Source organism: Chinchilla lanigera, unplaced genomic scaffold (assembly GCF_000276665.1).
Source record: "Chinchilla lanigera isolate Chin_1 unplaced genomic scaffold, ChiLan1.0 scaffold00008, whole genome shotgun sequence".
NCBI lineage: Eukaryota > Metazoa > Chordata > Mammalia > Rodentia > Chinchillidae > Chinchilla > Chinchilla lanigera.
The window spans coordinates 4,048,322-4,073,460 of NW_004955409.1; the positions used below are offsets into that span (position 1 = coordinate 4,048,322).

At 55.1% G+C, this 25,139-nt stretch overlaps 1 protein-coding gene across 1 annotated transcript; it reads left to right on the forward strand.

Annotated features, from left to right (window-relative positions):
* Nucleotides 1–3,252: 3,252 nt before the first annotated feature.
* Nucleotides 3,253–24,320, forward strand: Hdc (histidine decarboxylase). The gene is made up of 12 exons (XM_005376674.2): nucleotides 3,253–3,397; nucleotides 5,577–5,749; nucleotides 9,208–9,321; nucleotides 10,079–10,201; nucleotides 12,216–12,350; nucleotides 12,583–12,726; nucleotides 13,246–13,312; nucleotides 14,157–14,319; nucleotides 14,404–14,494; nucleotides 19,101–19,199; nucleotides 23,024–23,125; nucleotides 23,281–24,320. Exons 1-12 carry the CDS (start codon nucleotides 3,370–3,372, stop codon nucleotides 24,004–24,006), a joined length of 1,965 nt encoding a protein of 654 aa, XP_005376731.1. The 5' UTR covers nucleotides 3,253–3,369; the 3' UTR covers nucleotides 24,007–24,320.
* The last annotated feature ends 819 nt before the right edge of the window (nucleotides 24,321–25,139 follow it).

The following is a 25,139-nucleotide window of genomic DNA, read 5'->3' on the forward strand; positions in this document are numbered from 1 at the left end:
CTGGGTCTAAGGCAGAGTGGCATGGCACAAGGACCACACTTTAGGGTGGCAGAAGACAGCAAAAGCAGCAAAAGCACAAGGGGGAGGGACAGCCTCTTTTTTCTCGTATATTGTAAGCAGGCTCCCCCACCCAGGGGGCGTGCCAGCATGCAGCACTCACACAATCTCTATGCCCTCCTGTTGTACAGGCTCAGGGTGAAAATAAGGTAAGCGCTCTGGTTTCCTGTTGAGCTACACAGTTAACCTTTTAAACTTCTCAAATTGACACAACGAACAACGTCCCAGAAGGGTAAGGGCATGTCTTTTTTGCCCCGAGATGCAGAACGGCTGAGTCACTTAGCCAAACCTCCAGACTCCCCAAGTGGACACAGTGTGTCAGCCGTAACAACCACCACTTGTCATCCACCACACTGCGGTTACCAGACTCTGAAAGCCTGCCAGGGAAAGTGAGTAACTGCATGACTTCAAGGACGTTCTTGGCGTCGTGCACCTGTCCCTGAGATCACCCGCAGAACCTGTTCATGGGTCCCCCCACCTCCAAGCAGCAGCAGCAACAAAGAAACCTGTGTCCCCAGACGTCACCCCCAGCCACCCCCCCCCAGGGACTGCAGATCTGCTTCTGCATCTGTAGACTTGGCTTTCTGGCCATTTCCTGTGGAGGCCGTGGCGGGATGCAGGTGTGTCTCTGGCTTCTTGGACAAGCATCATGCCTTCAAGCTCAGCCGTGTGAGCAGGTACTGGTCCTCCCTGCCTCTGTACTGTGCAGTAATGTCCTGCAGTGTGGCCACCACACATTTTACACATCCATGCATTTGGTCGATGGCCAAGGAAATGGTTCCCACCTTTCGCTTGTTGTGAAGAGCGCTGCTGGATCCATTTGTGCCTGTATGTGTGTGTGTGTACGTCGGTTTTTATTTTGACTTGGATATTTACCTTGGAGTGGAATTGCTGGCTTGAGGGGAAATCTGCACTTTCCACTTTTGAGGCACTTTCAGACTCTGTTCCCAAATGGCTTCACTATCATACATTCTCATCCGGAACGTTTATTTTTATTTATTTATTGTTTCGAGACAGGGCCTCACTATGTAGCCCAGGCTGGCCTTGAACTCTTGATGATCCTCCTGCCTCAGCCTCCCAAGTGCTGGGATTAGAGGTGTGCATCACCGAGCCCCACACTGGGAGTGTCTGAGGCACTCATCCAGGCCCTCTGTAAAGGTGTTGCAGAGAAATCAATACCAATTCCAATGGAAGACTCTACACCGAGGAGTTAGAAGGCAGCTTTTATTGCACTAGCGGGCTGGGGAAGCCCGAGGCTCAAATCACCAGCCAGGGTCAGGTTTGAGTTCAGTTCAAATAGGGTTTCCAGCAGGAAGTACAAAGCTGATAGCAGATTGTTACCTGATTGGTTACATGGAATACAAGAATTACGTCGTGTATTGTCAGGCAGCTCTGTACAGGAACATTCTGGGAGGGCGGGGCTCTGAGAAGGGTACACAGAGTTGGAAGTGTCCTGGACTGGGCCAGTCTCCCCAGACATGCAGTCCTTGAAGCAAGTTGGAAACAATATATATTTTTCTAACTGAGGAAAACAGAAGCTGGGCACAGTCAGGTCGGCCCAGCGCATTATCAAAGAGAAGTGGACAGTCCAGGCTGCCTGAGTTTAGCAGACTCGCTACGTGACAGGTGGCATGAGCGTAGACGCAGGCTGAGAATTGATTCCTAACTTTGCTGTAATATGCCTACTGTTCTATAAGTCTGCTGTTCTCTAAGTGTGTCCTTACGCAAAGGAAAACCAAGTGGTTTTTTCCTGTCTCTCACGCAGAACTCCGCTGTGACCAGAGGTATGTGGGGCTGTGATGGGCAGGAAGGGGCGGCCGAGGGCAGCTTCGGAAGTGCTGTGAGCTGGCAGCCGTGGAGCTGCTGACCCGGGCTTCCGCCTCCACCCTTGGCTCTCTCGAGGGACCGGGCCCATCCTGAGGCTCTTTGGGGCGCTGCTGTAAATCACCTCACGGCGTTCATTCCGGGGTGACCAAAGGGGGCTCACTGTCCTTTTTCAGAGGGGGCATCTCCCATCCAGGATGGTCTCAAATCCTGCGCTCAAGCGATCCTGCTGCCTCAGCCTCCTGAACAGAGCAAGGGGCTCACTATAAACAACAAAGTTGCCCCTGTCACTCGGAGCCCACAGGGCCTTGGGCTGTTGTGTGACAGTGCGGACGCTCAGGACTCAAGACCCCCAAATGTGGCTGTGAGGGACGATGCCACCCCGAGATGTGGTTGGTTAGCACAGCCTGGGCTGGTCGTTCTGAGAAGCTGCAGACCGGGGCGCAGCTCTGCGAAGCTATCTGCTCTTCTGTGGGGACACTGGGCGGGGAGGAAACCCACACTGGCGAAACTGCCCACAGCAGGAAGAGGGTGCCCCGGGCTGCTCTCGGCCCCCGAGAGACTTGTTATCCGCACTTTGGACATCGCTTCCCCACATGATTCCTGCCCGCGCCCTGCCTGGCCTGGCGTGGCCCCCTCCGCACAACCCCCGAAGTTCCTTTGTGCAGCCCTAGATGCTCCCTGAGCTTCATGTACTCCTCTGGGGTTCCATATTTTGAAGTATGCTTCATGTGATTAAATATAGTTGTTCTGTCAGTCAAAAGTTTGTTTTGTTTTGTATTTTGAGACAGGGTCTTGCTGTGTAGCCCAGGCTGGCCTTGAACTCACTGTGAGCCTCCTGCCTCAGCCTCCTGGGCGATGGGATTACCACGCCCGGCTCTTCTGTAAGTCTATTTTAGGTCAGGTTAATTACAGCCCAGTTAAAGAAGCTGGAAGGAGGGGATCCACGGACTAATAGTAAAAAGGAACCCCGTTGTGTCAGCCAATAGCTTCAGGCTGGACCCAGAGCGGCCCAGGGAGCCAGCCCCAGCCCCCCCACCCCAGTGCTGTCCTTGGCACCGCGTGCCCTTCGGCCGACAGCAAGCGGCGACAGGTGTCAGACGGGCCCGGCTGCTCGTCCTGCACGCCGTGGCCTGGTTCTGGGCGCCTGCGTTAGGGTTTGTGTCCGACCGGGTCTCCTGACTGCGCCCCAGAAATAGCCGCGTGCTGCGGGCCGGGCCACATGCAGGCTTGGGGTGCCGAGGGCCCGCTGCTGTGCGGCAGCCTTCGTCCTGGGTTCTCAGATCCGGCAGGGCCTGGGGGCTGAGGCAAGGGGTGGGACCAGTGAGGCCGGGGAGCGGACTGCGGGGCGGGGCTTAGGTGCCGGCGGGCTCACCCTTTAAAGGAGGGCCCGGCCGCGGCGCAGCACCGAGGACAGGGGCAGCTGGAGCTCTCCCGCTCCTTCCTCCTCCCGTCGCGGCGTCTGCAAGGAGCCCAGCCCAGGGGACGATGGAGCCTGAGGAGTACAGACGGCGCGGTGAGCGGTCCGGCCTGGCTGGGGCCTCACAGTTGCGTCCTTCCTGCCAGGGGACATGCGGTTGGGATTTAAAACTTCTGACCTTTCCTGCAGCCTCCCTCTCCTCTTGCTTTTCCTCGCTACTTTCCCATGACACAGGCGGTTGGGGCCCCCACCTCCCTGCGGGAAGGGATAATTCACGCTGAAACCTCTTGGGATGCTCTCCCCTCAGCTGCTAGCGTCCCTGGGAGCCTCCCTCTCTTTCCTTAGCCCTCATTCGCTTCGGCCGGCCCCGTGTGGACCCTTGCAGTGCCCTTCCGTGGGGTCGTCCACAGCCCAGGCATTCAGCAAGTGCCCACTGGCTCCAGCCCGGCTGGGGAGCAGAGCCGACGCCCCGGACAGTGGGGGCAGTGGGGAGGCTGCGCTCGCAGGTGTGGCCCGGGGGCCGGCTCCCCGAGGCTCCGGGCGGGCAGTCTGAGAGTCGGAGAGCAGAGGGATCTGTTTGTGTTTTGAGTTTTTAAGACAGGAGTTTTCTAGGTTCCAGGTTGGCCTCAAATTGTCTATGTAGCCCAGGCTGAGCGCCAACTTTCCATCCTCCTGCCTCAGCCTCCCAGAATGATGGGGTTACAGCTGTGTGACCCCAGGCCCGGCTGCTGAAATCTCTCTGTGACTCCTCAGTTCTGTTTGTAAGAACTTGGCGAGAGCTGACACACGGGGACAAAATCATGTTCCTCCTCCTCCTGCTCTTCCTCACCTTCTTCCTCCTCTTTGTCCTCCTCCTCCTGCAGAGGAAAGAGGAGTGTGGGGACTATGGAGGAAGGGTGCTGGATAGGGAGAGACACTCACATGATGGCACAGAGAGGGAGGGCTCAGCGAGAGAGAGAGAGAGAGAGAGACAGAGACAGAGACAGAGACACAGAGACACAGAGAGAGAAGAGACAGAGAGAAAGAAAGAGAAAAGGAGAGAGGAGAGAGACAGAGAGGGAGAGAGACAGAGAGGGAGAGAGAGACAGAGAGAGAGACAGAGAGAGACAGAGAGAGAGCAAGGGACAGTGGCACTGAAGGCTGAGCCCGCTTCCCGGAGGAATGAAAGGGCAGAGGCACAGCTGGCCTACAGAGGTTCCAGGCCAGGCTGGCCGTGTTTCTCCTTAGCCTCTGTGCACGCTCCGGCATGCACTGTGTGTCTCACCCCTCCAAGCCCACAGCCTGAGCAGAAGCTGCCTTTCTGCGTCTCAGCTGGGAGGGCTCTCGGCCGGGCCAGGGCAGTGCTTTAGGGACTCCAGGAATCTCTGAAAGCACACAGTGTGCTTGCATGCGTGTGTGCGTGTGTGCATGCATGTGTGCGTGTGTGCATGTGTGCATGTGTGTGTGTGTGTGTGCATGCGTGTGTGCGTGTGTGCGTGTGTGTGTGTGCGTGTGTGCATGTGTGCATGTGTGTGTGTGTGTGCATGCGTGTGTGCGTGTGTGCATGTGTGCGTGTGTGCGTGTGTGCATGTGTGCGTGTGTGCATGCGTGTGTGTGTGTGCATGCGTGTGTGCGTGTGTGCATGTGTGCGTGTGTGCGTGTGTGCATGTGTGCATGTGTGCATGCGTGTGTGTGTGCATGCGTGTGTGCGTGTGTGCATGTGTGCGTGTGTGCGTGTGTGCATGTGTGCGTGTGTGCATGTGTGTGTGTGTGCACGTGCCTGTAGTTTTCATCAGATCCTGGAAGAAGTCCACGAGTGCACTGCAGGGGCGCATCACGGATGCCCAGGAGAGGTGAACGCATGGCTGTTCTCCCCTGCATTAAGAGCACTGTGCTAGCAGAGGACGTGCATGTGTGTGTGTGTGTGTGCACGCAGGCGTGTGCACATATATATACCTCCAGGTGTAACCGTTATCAGATACAAAGGGCTACCGATTCTAAAGTTTCTTTTTCCGAGAAGGACAGCGGCAGAAGAGCGCACAGGAGCGGCTAAGGGGAAGAAGGGAAATGCCTCACCTTGGTGCTGCGGCCTGGCGGGGCGGGGGGCGGGGGGGCTTTCCCTCTTGCTCACATGCTCTCTCGCACGCCCTCCTTCACTCTCTGAACTCTGAAAACGAGGTTGTGCTGGGTTCAGGTCTTGCCCCAGGAGCACCTGCCTCTGTCTCATTCCTAACCTCGTCCCTCGGTCCTGACCCAAGAGGGACAGGCTGTGACCTGGGCTCTCTGCTGCGTCCAGGGAGAGAGATGGTGGATTACATCTGCCAGTACCTGAGCACCGTAAGGGACCGGCGGGTGACCCCGGACGTGCAGCCCGGCTACCTGCGTGCCCAGCTGCCCGCAAACGCCCCGCAGGAGCCTGACAGCTGGGACAGCATCTTTGGGGACATCGAACGCATCATCATGCCTGGGGTGAGACAGTGCAGCTGCAGGGGTGACGGGGCGCTTTGGGGCACACGGGCGGTGGCGGCCTTGAGTCAGTCTGGGATGGCCGTGGATGCTTCAGTCACTTGTTGCCCCACATTGGAGCTGCTCCCAGGCCTGTGGAGAGCCAGGGGCAGGGCTGGGAGGGGGTGACTGCTGCTCGGCTGCCTGGAGGGCTGCATGGGGGCCTGGGGGATAGGACTGCACCCCGAGTTGTTGTCTAGCAAAGTGCGGCCATCTAAGGGATGGGATGAGAAATGAAGATTGGGCTTGCCAGGTGTGGTGGAGCAGGCCTATAGTCCCAGCACGTGGGAGGCTGAGGCAGGAGGATCACTGTGAGCTGGAGGCCAGCCTGGGCTACCTAGCAAGATCCTGTCTCACTCTCCACCCTTCAAAATTGCACTTGAGGAGAAAGGACCACAGAGGACAGCAGAGCTGGGGAGAGGAGACTGGGGAAAGTCCCAGGGTCTGCCCCAAAGGGAGGGAAGGCAGTGGGGAACTCAGCCCCTGAGGATGCTCTTCCTGTCACCTCGATGGCTCTGCCGGCCCCTCCTTCCTCAGTACATGAGCGCAGGAGCTTCCTCCCCAGGCAGGTGGCTGAGCTGTCCTCGGAGGCAGGAAGCACCTGTGATCCTGGTGACAGAGCGCACAGCCTGAGGGGGAGGGTGGGAATGTGCACCGGCTGTGCTGGCCGTGTGGACACCTGGGCCATCAGGTCCTCGTCTCCTAGCGACATCACCTGATCCATCCCACCTGCGTCCCAGGCCAGCTCATGCAGGGCCCTTGGTGACCCTGATGGACAGACAGGGAAACTGAGGCCTAGAGAGGCGACCCAGAGTCACAGAATCCAGGTCTGGCAGGTCCAGGTTTTAGCCCCAGCCAGGCTGACCGGAAGGCTCTGTCCTTCTGGCCACTCTGTGTTGCCCAGTCAGGCTGTCCCTCCCTCTCTCTGCCGAGGCTGATGTCCAGGCCAGCTGGTGAGTCTGGAAGCTGAGATATGTCCCTTCATTCCCGAGAGCTTTGGCCTTGGAGGTGACAGAAATCCACCCAGGGGCAGGATGGGGAGAGGCCCCCACTCAGCGCAGGAAGCCAAAGGCCCCTTTCTCTTTGACCACTGGTCTATTTCACAAGCATCTTTTGAAAATGTCAGCATCACTAAAGCTTCTCTGAAAAGGCTGCTCCCCGATAAGATTATCTCTGGGTTCCCGTCCTGGGCTAACTGTAATCCGGAGGGAGATGGTCAGCGACCGTCCTGGGAGGCCGAGGCGAGCTGATTCATCAGACCCACGGTCCCTGGGCCGCTGGGGTGCGGTGGAGGAGGCGTCTTGCTGGGCCGAGGTCTGTCTGTTTGGATAAAGGCTCCTCTGGCTTATCTTATCCTGTGCGTCTAACAAGAGCAGATAATTGCCTCCTGATAGGGCGATAGGGCTGGAGGTAGAAGGCCTCTGGGGTTTCCAAAATACTGTCACTAGGCACAGTGATAATGAGGACCCAGTCTTTCCTCTCACGCCAGCCTCTGAGAGTGCCCTGCCTGCCTGCCGGAGGGCGCCCCGAGGTAGCTGGCCTCTTGCTGTCTTACGGGTCAGCTGCACCTTTGGGATAAGTGGTTCCTTCCCACTGTCTCCCAGGTGCTAATAGAAGAAAAGCTTTCCTTCCGCTTTCGTTCCATCCCTGGTTAGAAAACACAAACTTACCTGGGGATATACATATGGCTGGGGGGCGGGGGAGAGACGGAGACAGAGACAGAGACAGACAGAGAGACAGACAGACAGACAGACAGAGAGACAGACAGAGAGAGAGAGAGAGAGGGAGGGCGCCTGCTTAGGTGTCTGGGCTCCGGAGCTGGGTCGCCTTGAGTTCATGTCTTGCTCTCGTCTGTCATCTGTCCCTACAAGGCATGAGTACCCCACAGTGAGGCCCCATGCTCCGCCAACCTCCACGTCAGGAGCTCTGTCAGGGTTCACTGTGCTGGAGCGTGGAAAGAGGAAGGTATGGCCCATACCTCCTGCGCCTCCCGCTTGGTGAACACTGAAGGAATTGATTTACGATCTGAGAGTCCAGCCTGGATGTGGGACGCGTCAACCACCAGGCCACGAGTTTACTATTAGGCTTAGTGCTTGGCGCTGTGCAAATTCCTCATCCACGCCCACCCACAGAACAGCGCCAGGCTTCACTTTGAGATGAGAAACTGAGGTCAAGGCAGGCGCAGAGAGACCCCAGCTTCACGAGATGTCTTCTTTTTTTTTTTTTGGTACCAGGAATCGAACTCAGAACCTTGCACTTGCCAGGCAGGAGCTTGTGCTGCTGAGCTATATTCTGGGCCCGAAGGCCCTGGTAGAGGAACTCTGTCACTATCTTTTTTTGTTTGTTTGTTTTCTGGTACCAGGAATTGAACTCATGACCTTGTGCTTGCCAGGCAGGCGCTGTGCTGCTGAGCTAAATTCCCAGCCCCTACAAGGTGTGAAGTGCACATTCTGAGCCCACCCTGAAGAGAGCAAAATGAAACGCAGGGTCTTGGAATTTAAGTTGATTAGCTTAGCTTTGTGGTAAATGCAGAAGAACATAGTTAGGGACAGAGGTAGGATGGAACCTGTGTCCTCAGACAGGCTCTATTTTCCCCCTACCATGCACACCATCTAGGCCGTAGCCTGTGCTTTTGAACTTGATACGAATTCGCGCACACTAGGTCACAAGCTGTGCGCTGATGTGCTCCAGAATGCGCTCTCGGCAGGGGGCAGCACCCGGAACCATAGCATTCCCCGGGCGCGGGAAGAGATCAGAGGGCTCAGGAGCCGGAGAAGGGTTTGTGGAGGACACGGGTGGTGACTTGGCAGGGCCACGTCTTCCTGCAAAGGGTGCGGCCTTGCTCAAAGACGCCAATGCAGAAATGCACAAGGGTCTTGCAGGCCGCGAGCTGGGGAGAGATTAGACGGAGCGGATGAGCCGCGGGGATGCAGACCTGCGGGCCCTTTCTGCATCCGGCTCCTCTTACCTCTGGTTTTGATCGTGCTTCACCGGTCAGTCTGAGGTTGGCCTCCGAGCTGGGCGCTCCCCCCGCCGTGCTCTGCTCTCTGGACTCCACCCACACCGGCCAGCTTTGAACCCCTTCCCAGGGAGCGCTGGCTCTTCTGGAGCTCCTGTCGCCCGTGCTTTGATCGCCGGTAGGGGCAGCACGGGGTGAGCAGTGGAGTCTGGCATCGGCGCGTAGGCTTTGTTTCCTTTCCGTGTGCGCGAAGCCGCCGCGAGCCGCCAGCTCAGAACAGGAGTCACGGAGGTGGCAAGGATGCCAGGGAGCCTGTCTTATTTTCATGGAGTTGTGCCACGCACTTGTCTGCTTCCAAAGTGCCTGCTGTTCCCTAGAGGGGCTTCCTCTTGCCGGGAGGGTCTCGAGGGAGGGAGCTCCCGGCAGTCGCGCCGGTGCCAGCCGTGTGACGCTCTGCCCGCAGGTGGTGCACTGGCAGAGCCCGCACATGCATGCCTACTACCCAGCCCTCACCTCTTGGCCGTCCCTGCTGGGGGACATGCTGGCCGATGCCATCAACTGCCTGGGCTTCACTTGGGTGAGTAGCAATGGCTGTCACCGCCGCAGTGGGGCAGCTGGGAGGAAGTGCACCCTAAGGCACCCTCTGGTCCCTCGGTGGGGGCGCAAGCTTCATAATAGCCATGTCGATTAAAAATAAAAAAAAAATACTAGCGATGCAAGTCACGGCTACCTTCTTGAAGCCTAATTTTTGTCTAAATTATCTCATCTAATCTCTTAATTCTGTGGAATCGGGAGTACGGGCTCCATTTTGGAAATGAGGAAACTGCAGTGTAAGCTACTTATCTTGCCAGGGCTGCACCGCTTAGAGAGACATAGATGAGATTCGAACCCAGATCTGGTGATTGCTACCGTTGTGGTCTGAACTAAGCACTTTGGTGACTGTTGGGTCACAACTGCCCCTGGGCTCCCGTCTCTGAGGAGTTAGAGATACATCCTCAAACTTCCTTTTGTAATCCCCTAGGCACGATTCAGCTTCAAATTGTGCCCAGAGCCACCGGAAACGCCCTTACGCTGCAGGCCTGAACTTTCATGGGAGGTGTGGGCGGGGAAGGGAGTAGAGTCAAGAGAGGATTCCTGGTTTATTTTCCAGGATAGACTGCTGTGTCTTCTTAGTCAAAAAATTTCCTTGGGAAAGTGTGCTTGGGAAAGAGCATCTCATGGGGTCTTTCAGGGGCTCGCTAGGTCCCATTGCTCTGTCAGGGCCCAGCGAGGTCGGGGCTGGTGGGGCGTCTCGGTGCCCAGGGCTGCGCTGACCCCACGCCTCTCCCTCCCAGGCGTCCAGTCCTGCGTGCACGGAGCTGGAGGTGAACATGATGGACTGGCTGGCCAAGATGCTGGGACTCCCTGACCACTTCCTGCACGGCCACCCCGGCAGCCAAGGCGGCGGCGTCCTGCAGGTGCCTGAGGGATGTCTGCCTTCGGGCACAGAGGCTCAGTGGTGACAGAAAAACCAGACTTCCCCACCAGCTCCCCTGGAGCCACGCATTTCCTACGTGTCACCCCAACTGCCCTGTCCAGGACGAACCCCGTGGTCCTCTGCGCTCTGCCCCCTGCATTCACACAGCTGCTGCCCCCTTTGAGAGAGAAGCAGCAGCCAGCGCGGAACACCTCGCTCCTGGGCCTCCATGCGAGGCCCAGGCTCCTTAGTCTATGCGTTGACAACTGTCCTGTGTTGTCCCACTTTGTACCTCAAGGGTGAAAAGGAAGAGAGAAGGCAAGGAGCGCCCCCGCCCTGCCCAGGTGCAGGCGAAGGAAACAAACAGTATAAAGCCAGTCCCGTCTCCCTGGCCCTATCTTTGGGTATCTGTCAAATGATGATTCTTCAACTATTTCTTTTTTCACGACTATAGCTGTAGTGGTCTGGTCTGGTCTTGGTGCTGCTGCGCTGGAGGACCCTGAATTCTTGACTATTCTGTAGTGTGTACTTTTCCTGGTTTTATAATCCAGAACATAGAAATGGTGATAGGATTGTCCTAAGGGAGGGTGTGAGGGCGAGATGAGTTCTTCTATCGAGTAAACACAGCCGGGCTGCCCGAGAGGAAACGCCACAAGGTCGGTGACGCCTCTGCCACAGCGGTGCCTCCCTGCCTTATGCCTGCAGTGAGATTAAACTTCCGGCCTCACAAGAAAGCCGAACTGGTGGCTGCTGTGGTCACAGCCCCGGGTGTCCTCCCTGGGAGGCCGGGCCCAGTGTCCACTGCACAGGTCTTGCTGTCCAGCTTCTTGTTTCAAGATCCCTGTGCGTAAACCTTCTTCAGGTTTCAAGACAAGGAATAAAGCTCAGAGAGGTTTCCCATGATGGGCCACACAGCCGGCAAGCAGGAGGACGAAGGTTCCAGCCCAGGCCTGTCCAAAGCCAAACTCTGCCTCCTTCTGTTTCTCAGCCGTGTCCCGTGACCTTGCTGGGTGTCACTGTCCTTGTCTGTAGTATGACAAAAGCGTGACCGTCTCAGAGCGGCGTGGTGAGGGTCAGGTGGGGTGACAGGAGGAGGCAGCCTGTAAACTATGAACGAGGATGCCACGGAGGGCCGTTATTATGCTGGTTTCTTCGCTGCAGAGCAATTACTGGCCACTGAATATCTTGTGGGATTTGGCCCACTGCCCGTGCCAGCACCTCCCAGGTGTTCAGTGGGGTTCCCTCCGCTGTGGGTCACCTGGAGATTTCATCAGCAAAGACACCCAGGGCTGTGTGAATGAACGGCAGGAAGTCAGGCGGACTCGTGTGCGGTGGCTGACGTGGTCCCGCAGTGCCCAGTCATGACCAGGGAAGATCGGATCCAACCCGCCCCCCTCAGGAGGCAGCTTAAAGCGCTGCTTGCTCGCCCAGAGTCTTGCAGAGGGGCAATATCAGCGCAAGGTCACAAGAGCCATTAGCAGCAACACCAAGGCCAAACCGCCAGCTCCTCACATAGCCTCTCTGGGACTTCCCACGCTCCATCCCCATACCACTCAGCTAAGGGGCTTTGCTTCTTCATTTCCCTCCCCTCCTCTCTGCACTTTTCCTTCTGTGCTGGGGATCAAACCCAGGGCCTTGAACACGGTAACCAGGGGCTCCATCCCCGAGCGACGTCTCCATCCCTGAGGCGGTTTTGTTTTTAATAAGTTCTGCATGGGGAACAACCTTAGACACGTGAAAGATGGGACATTCTGGAACATTCCTTCTCTCTTTCTCTGGTTTCTGGAGCATTCCTTTCTAGTCTATGGCGGCTCTAATAGAGACGTTGGTGTTAGGTGCAAACTTGCTTTCAGAATGCAGAGTAGCTGTGTGAGTCAGGGAGGAGGAAGGGCCCCTGAGGGAGTAGCTGTTACACACGCACACACGCACACACGCACATGCACACATGTAGGGGAAACTTAAACCTAGGGGACTCAGCTGGAACGCACAGCCTGATAACCACTCCACCCCTGCAGAGCACGGTCAGCGAGTCCACCTTGATCGCTCTCCTGGCAGCGAGGAAGGACAAAATCCTGGAGATGCAAAAGTCGGAGCCTGACGCCGACGCGTCCTCTCTGAACGCCCGTCTCGTCGCCTACGCATCCGACCAGGTGAGGTGTGTGGCATTGGGCGGCCCTTGGCTCCCGGAGGCTCGGTCCTTGAGAAATTCCCTTCTAGCCCGAGCACGCAGGGTGCAGGGCAGCTTGGGTTGGACCTGCTGTCTCCGGGGCTGGGGGTGGGGGTGGGGACAATCTCTCTGTTAGGTTCCCGTCTTCAGCTTGGCAGTTTCTGGGTGTGTTCACCCTGGAGTTCCTTTGCTAATGGGTTCCTTGGCCCTCCTAGGCTCACTCCTCGGTGGAGAAGGCAGGCTTGATTTCCCTCGTGAAGATCAGATTCCTGTCTGTGGACGACAACTTCTCTCTCCGGGGGGAAGTGCTCCAGAGGGCCATCGAGGAAGACAGGCGGCGGGGCCTGGTGCCTGTGTTTGTAAGTCAGACTGGGTCCCTGAGCTGACAGCGACAAGACCCGCGAGTGTAGCGCAACTCAGGTGCGGGGCCGGCTGCAGTCTCGGGCAGGGAGGTCCCAAATGCAAAGATCCGCGAGGAGCTGCTCTTTGCAGGTTTGTTTAGGAAAGAAGTGGGAAATACCTGAGTGTACTCAGACAGCCAGAGGATATATTTCTTTGGGAAACTTTTATTTCAAACATAGGGACCAGGGATATAGCTCAGTGACACAAGCGCCTTCCTGGAAAGCGCAAGGTTCTGAGTTTGATTCCTGATACCAAAAAAACCAAACCAAAACAAATCAAATGTACATGTATATATGGACCAGCTTGCTAAGTCAAATGCGTTTGCTACTGTAGGTGACAGTAGCAGAAGGTAGTGCAACACAGGCACTGCTCTAGTGGGTGTGCAGTGTAGACGTGTCAGAGGTGAGACTCTTGTCCAGGCCCAGCGTGTCCCCTGAGCCCACTCTCCCAGCCTAACTTGCCTTTATTTTCCCCAGGTCTGTGCAACACTAGGGACCACTGGGGTCTGTGCATTTGACTGCCTGTCCGAGCTGGGTCCCATCTGTGAGTATCCCCTGAAAGACAAGGAATACATTTAAAGATGTTGGCTCTACCCCACCGTTGGTTGGCCCTGTCATTTTTGGGCCTGAGGATAGGCAGGACATGATGGTAGGAGCACATAGTAGAGAAAAACTGCTCACATCACCAGAAGCCAGGGTGAGACAGAGAGAGAGGGAGAGAGGACGAGATCAGGGTCCCTTTGAGGACACACTGGAAAAGGACCTGAAACCTCAGGCTAGGCCCTGCCATTTAATGTTTCCCTCTTCCCAAGAGCGCCACCCTCTGGCTGAAGTCTTTAAAGCAAGGCCTCGGGGAGACATTCAGGATCCAAAGGATCGCAGAGTTCCAGGTTTCCTTGTCCTGTCCCTTGTATGTTGAAATCCATTCCAAGCGCGCTACATCTGAACCACTTGGTGAGCAGGCCATGGTGAACTCCTTCCCATTCTGCTTCAGCAAAGGAAATGGAAGGGGGACACCAGGGGGAGAAACCCAGATTGCTTAATCCCCAAGCAAGAAACCCACCGGGGACGAGACGCCCCTGAGTGCTGCAGGACACGCTAACGCTGCCTTCCGGGCTGGTGGGAGGCTGGCCTCTAGGTAGAGGCCGTGGGGGTGTCGAGTCTGTCCACAGAGCCGGAAGGGCTGGGCTGGGGTTTTGCAGACTTTCCCCTTCGGGGGCAGTGGTGTTTCATCCAGCCCGAACCGGCACAGTGACACCTGTCCTCCACCTCCACGCTGAGCCAGCCACCCTTTCCAGCTGTTCTCTCTGCGGCCCACCGCCCCGCTGGGCTAGGCGAGAGGCGCCCTCCAGCTGGCTGTGGCTAGCAGGTGACACTTGCCTCCCCAGGTGCCAGGGAGGGGCTGTGGCTCCACATCGATGCTGCTTATGCGGGCACGGCCTTCCTGTGCCCCGAGTTCCGGGGGTTCCTGGAGGGGGTGGAGTTCGCGGACTCCTTCACCTTCAACCCGTCCAAGTGGATGATGGTGCACTTCGACTGCACGGGATTCTGGTGAGTGCGGTGGCGAGCCTGGGCACAGGGAAAGGCCTGGCTTGCTCAGAGACCTCGGCCGTGACGCCCGCTGGGAACCCACAGGGTGAAGGACAAGGTGAAGCTGCAGCAGACCTTCAGCGTGAACCCCGTCTACCTCAGGCACGCCAACTCGGGCGCGGCCACCGACTTCATGGTGAGTGCCCGGGGGTGGGGCGGGAGCCGTGCGCATCTGTCCCTGCGGTTCTCACGCAGGTGGTTCCTTCAGAAGGCCACCCGCTGGGAGCTCGTCCCCGAGAACCACCACTGGACACCCTTGGCCTCCAGTTGCGCATGGGTGGACCCGAGCCCAGACCTGCCTTTGAGGCGGTGTGAAAATTCCCTGAGTATTTGCAGCCTTTTTAAATTCCCAGGAGTGTTCCCCTGTCGTGTTCTCCCTGTTGCCTTCTCCAGCTCGGGCACCCCGTTCTGCTCACGCCCAAGAGCAGGGCAGCGGGGAGCATCCCCTGGGGGAAGGAGCCCCTCGGAGGTGCTTTCGCAGTGGCATCCCAGGGGAGCTCGGTGGTAGTGAGGAGCTGGCGGCCCGTGGGAGGAGCACTCTCGGCCAGCCTCTCAGCCCTGCGCCCCCAGCCTGTGCCGCATCGTTGGGAAACAGTTCCTCAGATTCGCAGCTCCATTGGGAGACAAGCCCTTGCTTTGCTTTTTGGGGTGAGAGAGGCATAAATACATATGCTGCACACAGCGTGGCCAGCGGAGCCTGGAGCCCACGGCAGCTGTGGCCCTTTGGGAAACTTCTTGGACCTCTCAGGGCCCTGGGACCCTCATCCCCAGCACGGGGACAGTGGTCACGTAGCACAGCGTCTGTGTGGCACATGCTGGGGTGACGGCAGGTGTGGCACCCTAGAAGCTCTTCTTTTAAAACACGTAGCGAACTGTCAGTCATGCAAGTGCTGAGGCCAGCTCGCGTGCGTCTGAGCCCCGGCTCCTCCGTCCACCAGCCTGGGTGGCCTCGGGCAGATGACGCATATTCTGTGTCCAGGGTTCCTTCTCTGGAAGGTGGTGAAGGGAGCAATGGCCTAGCTTCTTTAGTTAAATGAATTAGCACCTCTGAGCACTAGGGCAGCGCGTGATGTCGGGGAGCGTCATTCTTGGTGAAGGAATGTTTCGTTTGTTTTTTGCCAACCAGAAGTGTCAGAATTTTAGCTCTACAATAGCAGCTCTGGGCTGGGGATTTAGCTCAGCCGCACAAGTGCCTGCCTGGCAAGCACAAGGTCCTGAGTTTGATTCCTGGTACCAAAAAACAAAAAACAAAAAACAAAAAACCCAAACCAAACCCATAATAAAATAGCAGCTCCATATCACTTGATTCCACACTTCCTTGGACCTGCTCACACTGCCTGGAGTCTTGAGAAGTTTTGGATTGGAGCTGCAATTCAGGAGCTTGCCATGGGAGAGAAGCCGCTTGAGAGGTGAATGAAAATAGGCAAAGAGTGGCTCTTTTCTCTCCACTTCCCTTTCTGGTGACTTTTCAGGACAGAGTATCCCTATGTAGCTCAGAGTGGCCCTGAACTCATATGTAACCCAGGCTGGCCTTGAACTCACAGTGATCCTCCTGCCTCAGCCTCCGGAGTGCTGAGATTACAGGTGTACACCACCACGCCCAGCCTCAGGAATTTTAAATTAAAAACAATTCCCCACAGCCATTTTTAGAGCTAGGTTTTGTTCCTGGGCATGAGACGATGCCCGCCGTCCTGTAGCGTGTTCAGATCCTCGCAGACACAGCGTTACCTCAGCCCTTGCTCCTGCCGGATTTCATGCTGCCTTTCCTGTTCATTTCCCGCAGCGTCTCAGGATATTCCTGCGGTTCATTCCCATCAGTTCTGAGATCTTTACAGTGCTCTCTCTTTTCCAGATAACTTACAAAAATGGGAGACTTTTCCCAGCACTGGCCCAGGGGATGGGCCCTAACTATTTTTGCTTCTACAAAGGTGCTGCTTTGTGCTTACCCTTTCCCCATCTCTAACCCTGTGGAGTCCACGAGGAAAGCCCTAGACCTCTGACAGCTGCTGTCCTTGAAGTGTTCCCAGGGGTCCTGCCAACCACTCTGACCTGGGGCCCAGGGACTGCAGTCTTCTTTTTTTAAATTTATTTTTATTTTTTTATTTTTTATTTTTTGTCTTATCGAGACAGGGTCTCACTATGCAGTTCAGGCTGGCCTTAAGCTCGCTTTGTAGCCCAGGCTGTTCTCACACTCGCAACAATCTTCCTGTCTCAGCCTCCCGAGTGCTGGGGTTACAGACATGCGCCATCGTGCCCCGCCAGGACTGCAGTCCTCGATAGAAGCTCAGCCCTGCTCCGAGCCCAGCCAGCAGGAGAACAGGACCCCAGGAGAGCAGACCCAGAGCTTAATTCCCGCAGCTCTAGAGTCACCCAAAGTCAGGACTAGTTTCTGCCCCCGCTGAAGTTCCCCTCCTCGTCCTCCCCTTCCCTCTGGTGGCACAGAGACGGCCGTGGATGGAGCATTGTTTTGACCCTGGCAGGGGAGACTCACGGGCCATGACCGGTCCCAGAGGAGCCTGGGGCGGGCTCTGGGGAATGCGGAGCCCACGGTGGCCCTCACAAGCCCTCCTGTGGATCAGGAACCACCCTTCTGGGTCAGGATGGTTGGTTTTGGAAGAGTGACAAGAAGAAGAACAACTGGGAATAAAGAAGACTGGGAAGGAACCAGAGTTAAAGTCATCCCTGCCTCCCTGTTCGTTGCTGCTGAAAGGAAGTGGCCGCTTGACACCCACCTGGAAATCGGAACACTTTAGAGACAAGGTTTAGCGCCCAGTCATTCTGCTGCAGGGTCGGTTGGAGAGGTGGAGTGAACGCCTCGTTCCCGCCCCAGGGGGCGCTCCTGTCCCCGGCTCTGGTGCCCTCTGCTGACCAGAGGAAGCCCTTCCTCTGCAGACAGCTTGCTTGGAAACGGAAGTCGGGGCTCTAAGGCAGGAGAAATGCTGTCCGTCTGTACAAGGGTGGCCTCACAGCGACACCTGGCTTGGAAAAATAGGGCGCAGGATGAAGATCAGGACTCCTGTGAGGACTTGCCAATCCTTTATGGGCAGATAAATATCTGACAAGGCAAATATTTATTTTCAGGGAACAGAAATTGTGGGAGAGGTTGTGTAGCCCAGCCTAGCATGGGGGAAGTACATCTCTAACACCGAGAAAAGAAGAAGGAAAGAAAAAAAGAAAGAAAGAAAGAGAGAAAGAAAGAAGAAAAAGAGAAAGGAAGAAGCAAGCAAGCGGTAGATGCTTGTCCTTTGCTGGAGAGGTTATTAAAACTCACATTACTCATTAGAATAACTGTATGCTTTCCAAGCCCTCTGTTCTGTCTTCAGATCTGAGAAATTGATCTAATGCTGGTGTGGAAATTTTCAGGTCTGTGGTAACTGCACCTTTGAACTTTAAGCTCTATTGAATTTGGTCACCAGGGCAAAGGGGCATTTTTAGGGCACAGAGGCGGAGATTCGGAGGCTTACTTCAAATCTGACAGCTTGGGTGATGCCCCCGAGCCACGACTCTCACGGGAGAAAGTCAGGACAGAGTACTGGGGCTGAGCGAGTGACCTCACTTTCCGGGGTCCTGAGCAGAAAGGCAGCTGTTTGTGGTCTAAAGAGCCAGCGCCAGCGGGTGACTTCCTCTGAGCTCTCCGCAGCCCGCTTGGTCTCAGGCCTCGGGACCGCTGTTCCTTCTGTCTCGGGATGAGCGCTGGGCTGTCCGTGCCGAGGTCACATGGCTGGTATGGGGCGGAGCCGGAGGACAGACTCCATCCTTGGGGCCCCAGGATCCTTGCTCTTGAGTACCCTACTTTTAACTCCTAGGTGAAATGTGATGGAAATATATGGTGAATGTTTAAGTGTTAAAACTTTTATCACAGTAAGGGCCACCTTGCCACGCGTCCCCCTCAGAACGCCTCCCTCATCCCATTGTTCCTGCCGCTTCCTGCCGCAGCTCGGGAAGCCATCTCCCCTGGGGTGTCTGCAGTTGTGCTGTCATGGCTGCCTTGATGTCCTGCATGGATTTAAAATATTGACCTTTCACGGTCATTTTGACTTTGAGATGAGCCAGAAGTCACCCAGGGCCAGATGCAGTGAGTAAGGTGGATGAGGACACAGTGTCGTGTTTTCACGAGCTGCCTTGCCGTGGCGGGGAGCTTGGCGGCAGTATTCACCACATTTTTGATCACGCCTTATAAAGGTGTGAAAGAGAGCTTCCAGAACTGCCTCAGGAAGAGCCAAGAGTGCTGGGGTTACATACATTTGGGGTGGGAAGGGGAGTATTTTGTGGGGAACTGACAGCAATGTGTCTGTTACTGTAATACTTACAAAAAATGCAAACAGTCACTATTTTTTGATCACACCTGGTGTATTTTGGGAAGAGTAGAAAGAGAACTTTAACTTCTGCTGTTCAAGGAACTTAGGTTTGTTCAGAAAAACTAAAAAGGCAGTGTCGCTGCCTTGACTTTCCGGGCTGGGATGGAACAATTAAAGTAGCACTGAAAGCAAAGCGCTCTTCTCCTCAGGTCGAGGTCAGGGGTTTTGGTGTCCACTGGTCCTGCTGTGGGACGGAGGCTACTGGCCACCATCACCAGAAGAGCATTCTTTGCGTAACTTGCCGTGGGTGGTTCCTTAGCAACAGATCCGAGAGTCATGGCAACACCATCCATCCCTGGAGGATGGGCAGGCAACAGATGACGCCCAGGCGTGCCTAGGGAGCAGGCACCCCTGTCTCTAACCATGGCTTTTGTTCCTTCCCAGCACTGGCAGATTCCCCTGAGCCGGCGGTTTCGCTCTATTAAACTCTGGTTCGTGATTCGGTCCTTCGGGGTGAAGAATCTCCAAGCCCATGTCAGACATGTACGTAGCACGTTCACCGTGGGGCTGAGCCCAGGTGGCCTTCTTTTCTTGTGAGGAGGAGGCCGTGTGTCAGCTTTGCAGACCCGCCTGGGGGGCCCTGCTGTCTGGCTCAGTGTCTGGGCCTGGCTTACCCCAGTGGCGTCTCTTTGTTCGCGAGGGGAGAGCTGAGCACAGCCTGTCCCCAAGGGCTGCTGGTGTCTGTTCTCTCTGCTAATCCTTTTGTTATCACCGGGCCTTGGGGAGCTGTGGCCTGAGTTTTGCGGAGAGAAAGAGAAAGTAAATCCAAGGGCGCTGTGTATGGCCAAGGTGGGATCGGACCTTTTTGGACCCACCCTGAATGTCAGAGCTGGCTGGAAGTTTCTGTCACTACTGTGGCCCTGCCTGGACCCCAGCTTTCCTGGCCTGGCCTGGTAGACATCCTTAGTCTGGGGCAATATGCCAACAGGTGTTTATGGAAGGCCCACTTGGCACAGTGTATTTCAATTCCATTCAACAACTCCACAATCATGGTGTCAGGAAAGGGACGGAGTCCCCACTCCTGGTCTTCATGGAAGTGGTGGGACTTTACCCAGAACTTCAGTTTCCACCAGAGCCTACAGGAAAGACACGTTCACCCATAACAGCAGCTGGGCTGACCCAAGGCCGCTGCTCCTTATTACTAGGTGTGTCTGACCTTGACACCTTTCCTCCAAGGAATTCTTTCTTCCTGTGACAAACACACTCACAACAGTTGAGGCCCTAACTGGCCAGTCTTAACTTGTGATTTCACACCTGAAATCAGCAATGGAGATTTGCCAAGGAGTGGCTGCCATTCAGCATCCTGGGTGACTTTAGGTACCTGGTGCTCTTCCTCTGTCCTTAAACTCATGATTTGGGGGGGTCAGTCAGGGCAGGGAACCAAGCAGCTGCCAGCCTTCCCAAGTGCTGCTTCCTGCCTCCACCCCTCTGAGTCCCACCCACTCCCCACCTCTTTTTCATGCCAGCCACTCTCCTGGGGCTGCCTTGCAGGGTCCAACGATCAGCCCTTCTTCTGCTTGGGCATCTCACAGGCCATCAAAACCACCCGCCCCCCCCCCCCCAAAAAATGTTCAGGCTGGGGATTTAGCTTAGCGGCACTGCGCCTGCCTGGCAAGTGCAAGGTCGTGAGTTCGATTCCTGGTACCGGGAAAAACAAAAACAAAATCAAAAACAAAACCACCTGCCCAGCCCACTGTGCGCCCATGTGGTTAGCCTAGATTGCCCTCTCCCTCCAAAATGCTGTGTGTGGATTAATCCTCGCTCCTCTGGGAGTTTCTCTGAGCACTCCTTCTGTGCTGGTCACTGCCAACTTGGCATCCTAGGTCACCCACTCAGTGACATGAGACTGAGCTACAAGGCTCCCACAACAGCAAGGGGTGGAATTAAAATGAAGTTGTTTGATGCAAGTTAATTTCATCTCTTTGGGTTGACTGTGATTAGAATGGTTAATAGTTGCATGGTGCCTTTAGTTTAGGAAAATAGCATTTCGTTAGAGTCTTACAACAGTGCGGAGGTGGGTCTGGCCAGCCTGATGGGGTGAGGCTCAGGGAAGGTAGTTGCTCTGCTGGAGAGCAGCAGGCTGGAAGCTTCGTCCACGCTGGCTGTCTGCAAGTCCTTTCTTCCTGACTCTGGCTTCCTTTTCTGTGCTGAGCTCTTGAAGGTTATGCAGAGCCGTGTGTTATGTTTTGTGTTGTAGGGTAGTGTGTTAGAATGGAACCTGGGTTTGACTTTTAGTTCTTTCCTTCCTATTTGGTGACCTTGAACAAGTTTTTTAATCTTTCTGTGTTTGCCTTCCTAATTTATGAAAGGGGAAAATGATAATATCACCCCCCGAAGGTTTGTTTGTGAGAGTTTGGTGAGATAATTTACAGATAATTCTGAGCAGAGGGCCCAGTAGTGAAGCACCTAATGAGTGTTTCGCATCCCGTCCTCCTGTCTTCTTTTAATGATACATTCTCCTTGTCATCCTCTTATCACCTTCAGTAGGACGGGTGAACTTTCCCTGTGAAGGCCCGATAGTCAGTATTTTGGGCTTGGTGGGCCCTAGCGTCTCTGCTGCAAGCTCTGTGTTGTGGCACAAAGTCAATGTGGATGACGTGTAAACACGAGCGCATGGCTGTTGTGTTCCTACCGCTTTATTCCCAGGAAGGAGCGGGGTCCGTGTGGCACCATCTCTGTCCTCCACCTGCCCGGTCAGGTAGGCACAGGCCCTGGCCTCAGCTTCAGTCTCACTGCCCTCAGGGGAGAGCTCTGAGCTCTCCTCTCCCTGACTCTCTGCTCTGCCTTTGCAAAGTGCATGCACTGCAGGAGGAAGCAGAGCATGGTGGAAGGAGAAGCTGAGTGGCAATGGGGGACCAGTTTTCCACCACCAGGGCCTCGGGAAGTTGCTTTCCCTTGGCTCCACCTAGAAAACGAGAAGGGAGAAAAGTTCCTGGGTCCGTCTCCTTCAACAAAGATAGCTTCTTTTTCTCCTTGCTCCCAAGGATCAGTTTCATGTCCTTAGCTGGCTTGATTCTAGATCTGTAACCGTGACATCTTAATGGCTGTCATGTAGACTGAAGAAAAAAACTTAGTCAGAAAGGTGTTGCAGTTGGCAGGGCAGGTATGGAAATTGGTGTACAGGGAAAGACGTGGGGAGAATCATGACTAATTAGAAAATGAAGTGCAAGGTATAAAACAACGAGAGAACAATTAGCAGCATGGTTCCTCTGGGAGAATGGGTCTCAGGGTTTGCTGAAGAAAGGTTTTAGGGGAGGGGTTGGAGACTGGAACAGACCACATCATGGGGAGAAGAAGGGTTCGAAAGGCTGCTACAGCCAGGCGTGGTAGTGGACGTCTGTAATTCCAGCACTCTGGAGTTGAGACAGGAGGATTGTAAATGTAAGCCCAGCCTGGGCAATTTAGTGACTCAGCAAGACCATCTCTCAAGAAAAAAAAAAGAGGGTGGATGGAGACGTAGCTCAGTGTGAAGGCCCTGGGTTCAACCCCCAGGACTGCCAAAAAAAGAGGGAAATTTATAAAATGATATAAATGTCAATGGAAGATTAATATGATGATATAAAATCTTAAAATTTTGGTGATAAATCGTACCACTTTACCATACAACTCAGCATGACATTAAGTAAACGCTGTGCAACTATTCTCACTATTTCTAGAACATTCTCACCCTCCCAAGTGGCAGCCCTGCGTTCCTTAACTAGGCCCAAAGCCTACGCATGGAGTCGGTGGGGATGGTGTGTGAAATACGTCCTCCACGGAATGTCAGAGCGAGTGGAGTGGAAGGGCGTTCTAGGAGCAAGATGGGAAGATGCTGGAGAAGCAAGTGAGCATGCAGTTTAGGGTGAGGCCGAGCGGGTGCCAGTCCCTTCAGTGCCTGTATGGTGTCTTCCTCCTGGCAGAGGCTGCCTGTGTGGGACACCCGGCATGGGGGATGCAGAGCGTGGGCTTTGTTTGGGCCTTCACTTGCCCTCCTTCACAGTTAAGACGCTGTGAAGTCAGGATAGAAGGAGAGCTTACCTGAGTAACAAAGTACATGGCTTCTGGGTCCTGGAGCTGACGTGAAATTGTGCCCCGAGGTGCAGCTGTCCAGGTGGCTGTGATGTGACAGGAAGCGAGGAGCTGGTGGAAGTTGTCCACCTTGGAATAGGCGCACAATCAAATGGAGAAGATGGGTAGGCCGAAGCTCTTCAGGTCTACGTGGTTCAAGGTGTCCCTCCCTGGTTTAAACCATTCCATGTGTGAAAGTTTATGCACAGTTTATCCCTTGCCTGGTTACTAACCTGTGATCTCTATGTTTACAATTCCAGGGTATTGAAATGGCGAAGGTATTTGAGTCTTTGGTCAAAAATGATCCTTTCTTTGAAATTCCTGCCAAGAGGCACCTCGGCCTGGTGGTTTTTCGTCTAAAGGTAAGGCCATCTTTTGTGGCTTCTGCGACTGGTGTCATCTGGTGTTCCAGAGTGGTGAGCGGTTGTTGAGTCACTTGGACACACAAATACTGGGCCTCTGGGGATGCTTCCAGGAATTGTGATGTAGACTTCACTTCTTTTTATCCTTCAAACAGGGTCCTAATTGTCTCACAGAAAGTGTGTTAAAGGAAATAGCCAAAGATGGCCGACTCTTCCTCATCCCGGCCACTGTCCAAAACAAGTTGATAATTCGTTTCACAGTGACATCCCAGTTCACCACCAGGGATGACATCCTGAGAGACTGGAATCTCATTCGAGATGCTGCCACGCTTGTCCTCAGTCAGCACTGTACTTCCCAGCCGAGCCCTCAAACCAGGGGCTACAGAGCCTTGGCTGGTGGAACGCCCCTTCCGTCTGTCAATGGAGGGGGAGATGACCCAGCCCAGGCCCGGAAGATCATCAAGCAGCCACAGCGTGTGGGCACCAGTCCTATGAAGAGAGAAGACAGCTGCCATCTTGAAATCCTGGTGGACCCACTGGATGACTGCTTTTCAGAAGAGGCCCCGGACGTCACCAAGCACAAGCTCTCCTCCTTCCTGTTCAGTTATCTGTCTGTGCAGAATAAGAAGAAGACGGTGCGGTCCCTCAGTTGCAACAGCGTGCCAGTGAGCGCCCAGAAGCCATTCCCTGCCGAGGGCTCGGCTAAGAACGGGGGATCCTCCAGGGTCAGGCTCTTCTCCAGGTTCCCAGAAGAGATGATGCTGCTGAAGAAAAGTGCCTTCAAAAAGCTGATCAAGTTCTACAGTGTCCCCAGCTTTCCCGAATGCAGCTCACAATGTGGGCTCCAGCTGCCCTGCTGCCCTTTGCAGGCCATGGTGTAGACCAGGATCTTCAACGAGTCCAATGGCGTGTGCTTCAGGGAGTCTGTGAACCCCTCACAATTGTGTGCAGAGTCTGTGTGCTTATGTGCATGTGCATTTTTCTTGCCAGTGAGTCTATCATTTTGGTCAGTTTCTCACAGGGTTCATGACCCGCCATAGGATACAAGTAGAGAGTTTTAGGCAGAATGATCCAGAAGGTTCCAGAAGCTCATCAGCAGCAAGGGCCAGGGGCAGCACACTAATGAGCAGCATCTATGGTTCACCTTGTGATGTGAAATAGACCATAGAAATAAATGTGCTTGTTCCTGAACCAATGCATCCTTATTTGGGTGGCTTCATTGACTCTTGATTAACCAGGGTGTATCCTGGAGTTTAAATACCTGCGGTTCACAGATTCTGGTTTTCAGGATGCTGAAGTTTGGAGCTTGGTGGTGGGACAGTGGGTTTGGAAGAGCCGTGGGGAGCGGGGAAGGGAGGCAGCTTGTGTGTTTAAAGCGTAGGTTTGGAGTGGGACGCGTGGCCTATAGTTTGCCCCCTCAAAACCGTGTGACTTAAAGCTGTGGCTTCTTTGTTTATAAACTGTCTTGGAATCACCGTGGGGGAGTCTTTAAAATAACCTCTGACTCGTAGCTTCTTGTCCTAGAAATCTTGGGCTAGTTGTATTGGGTGAGCCAGGGCTTGTTTTGTTGTTGTGATTGGTATTGTTCATTCTGAGTCAGGGTTTTGCTGCGTAGTTCAGGCTGGCCTTGAACTTGGGGCGGTCCTCCTGCCTCCTGCTCCTGAGTGGTGGGTTTACAGACATGTGCCACTACGCCTGGCTGTTTGGGGTTCTGGCAGCTCCCCAAGTGCCGTGAATGGGTGGCAGCGTGTGGGGAACCACACTGTTAGATTCCCTTGTTCTCACAGTGGCAAATGTGGCCGAAAATGTGGGCAGCCCTGGTGATGGTGACTCAGGCAGGCTGAGAGGCTCTGCAGTGGGCCGGCGTCAGCATCCACTCCAAGCCTCGCTGCTAAAACCCAGATTGCCAGGCTTCTGACTCAGGGGGCGGGAGGTGGAGGCAAGGCAGGGCATGTCTTCAAAGTTCTGGACACTGCTGACCCTGCTGGCCGTGCACCACACCCAGAACCACTGG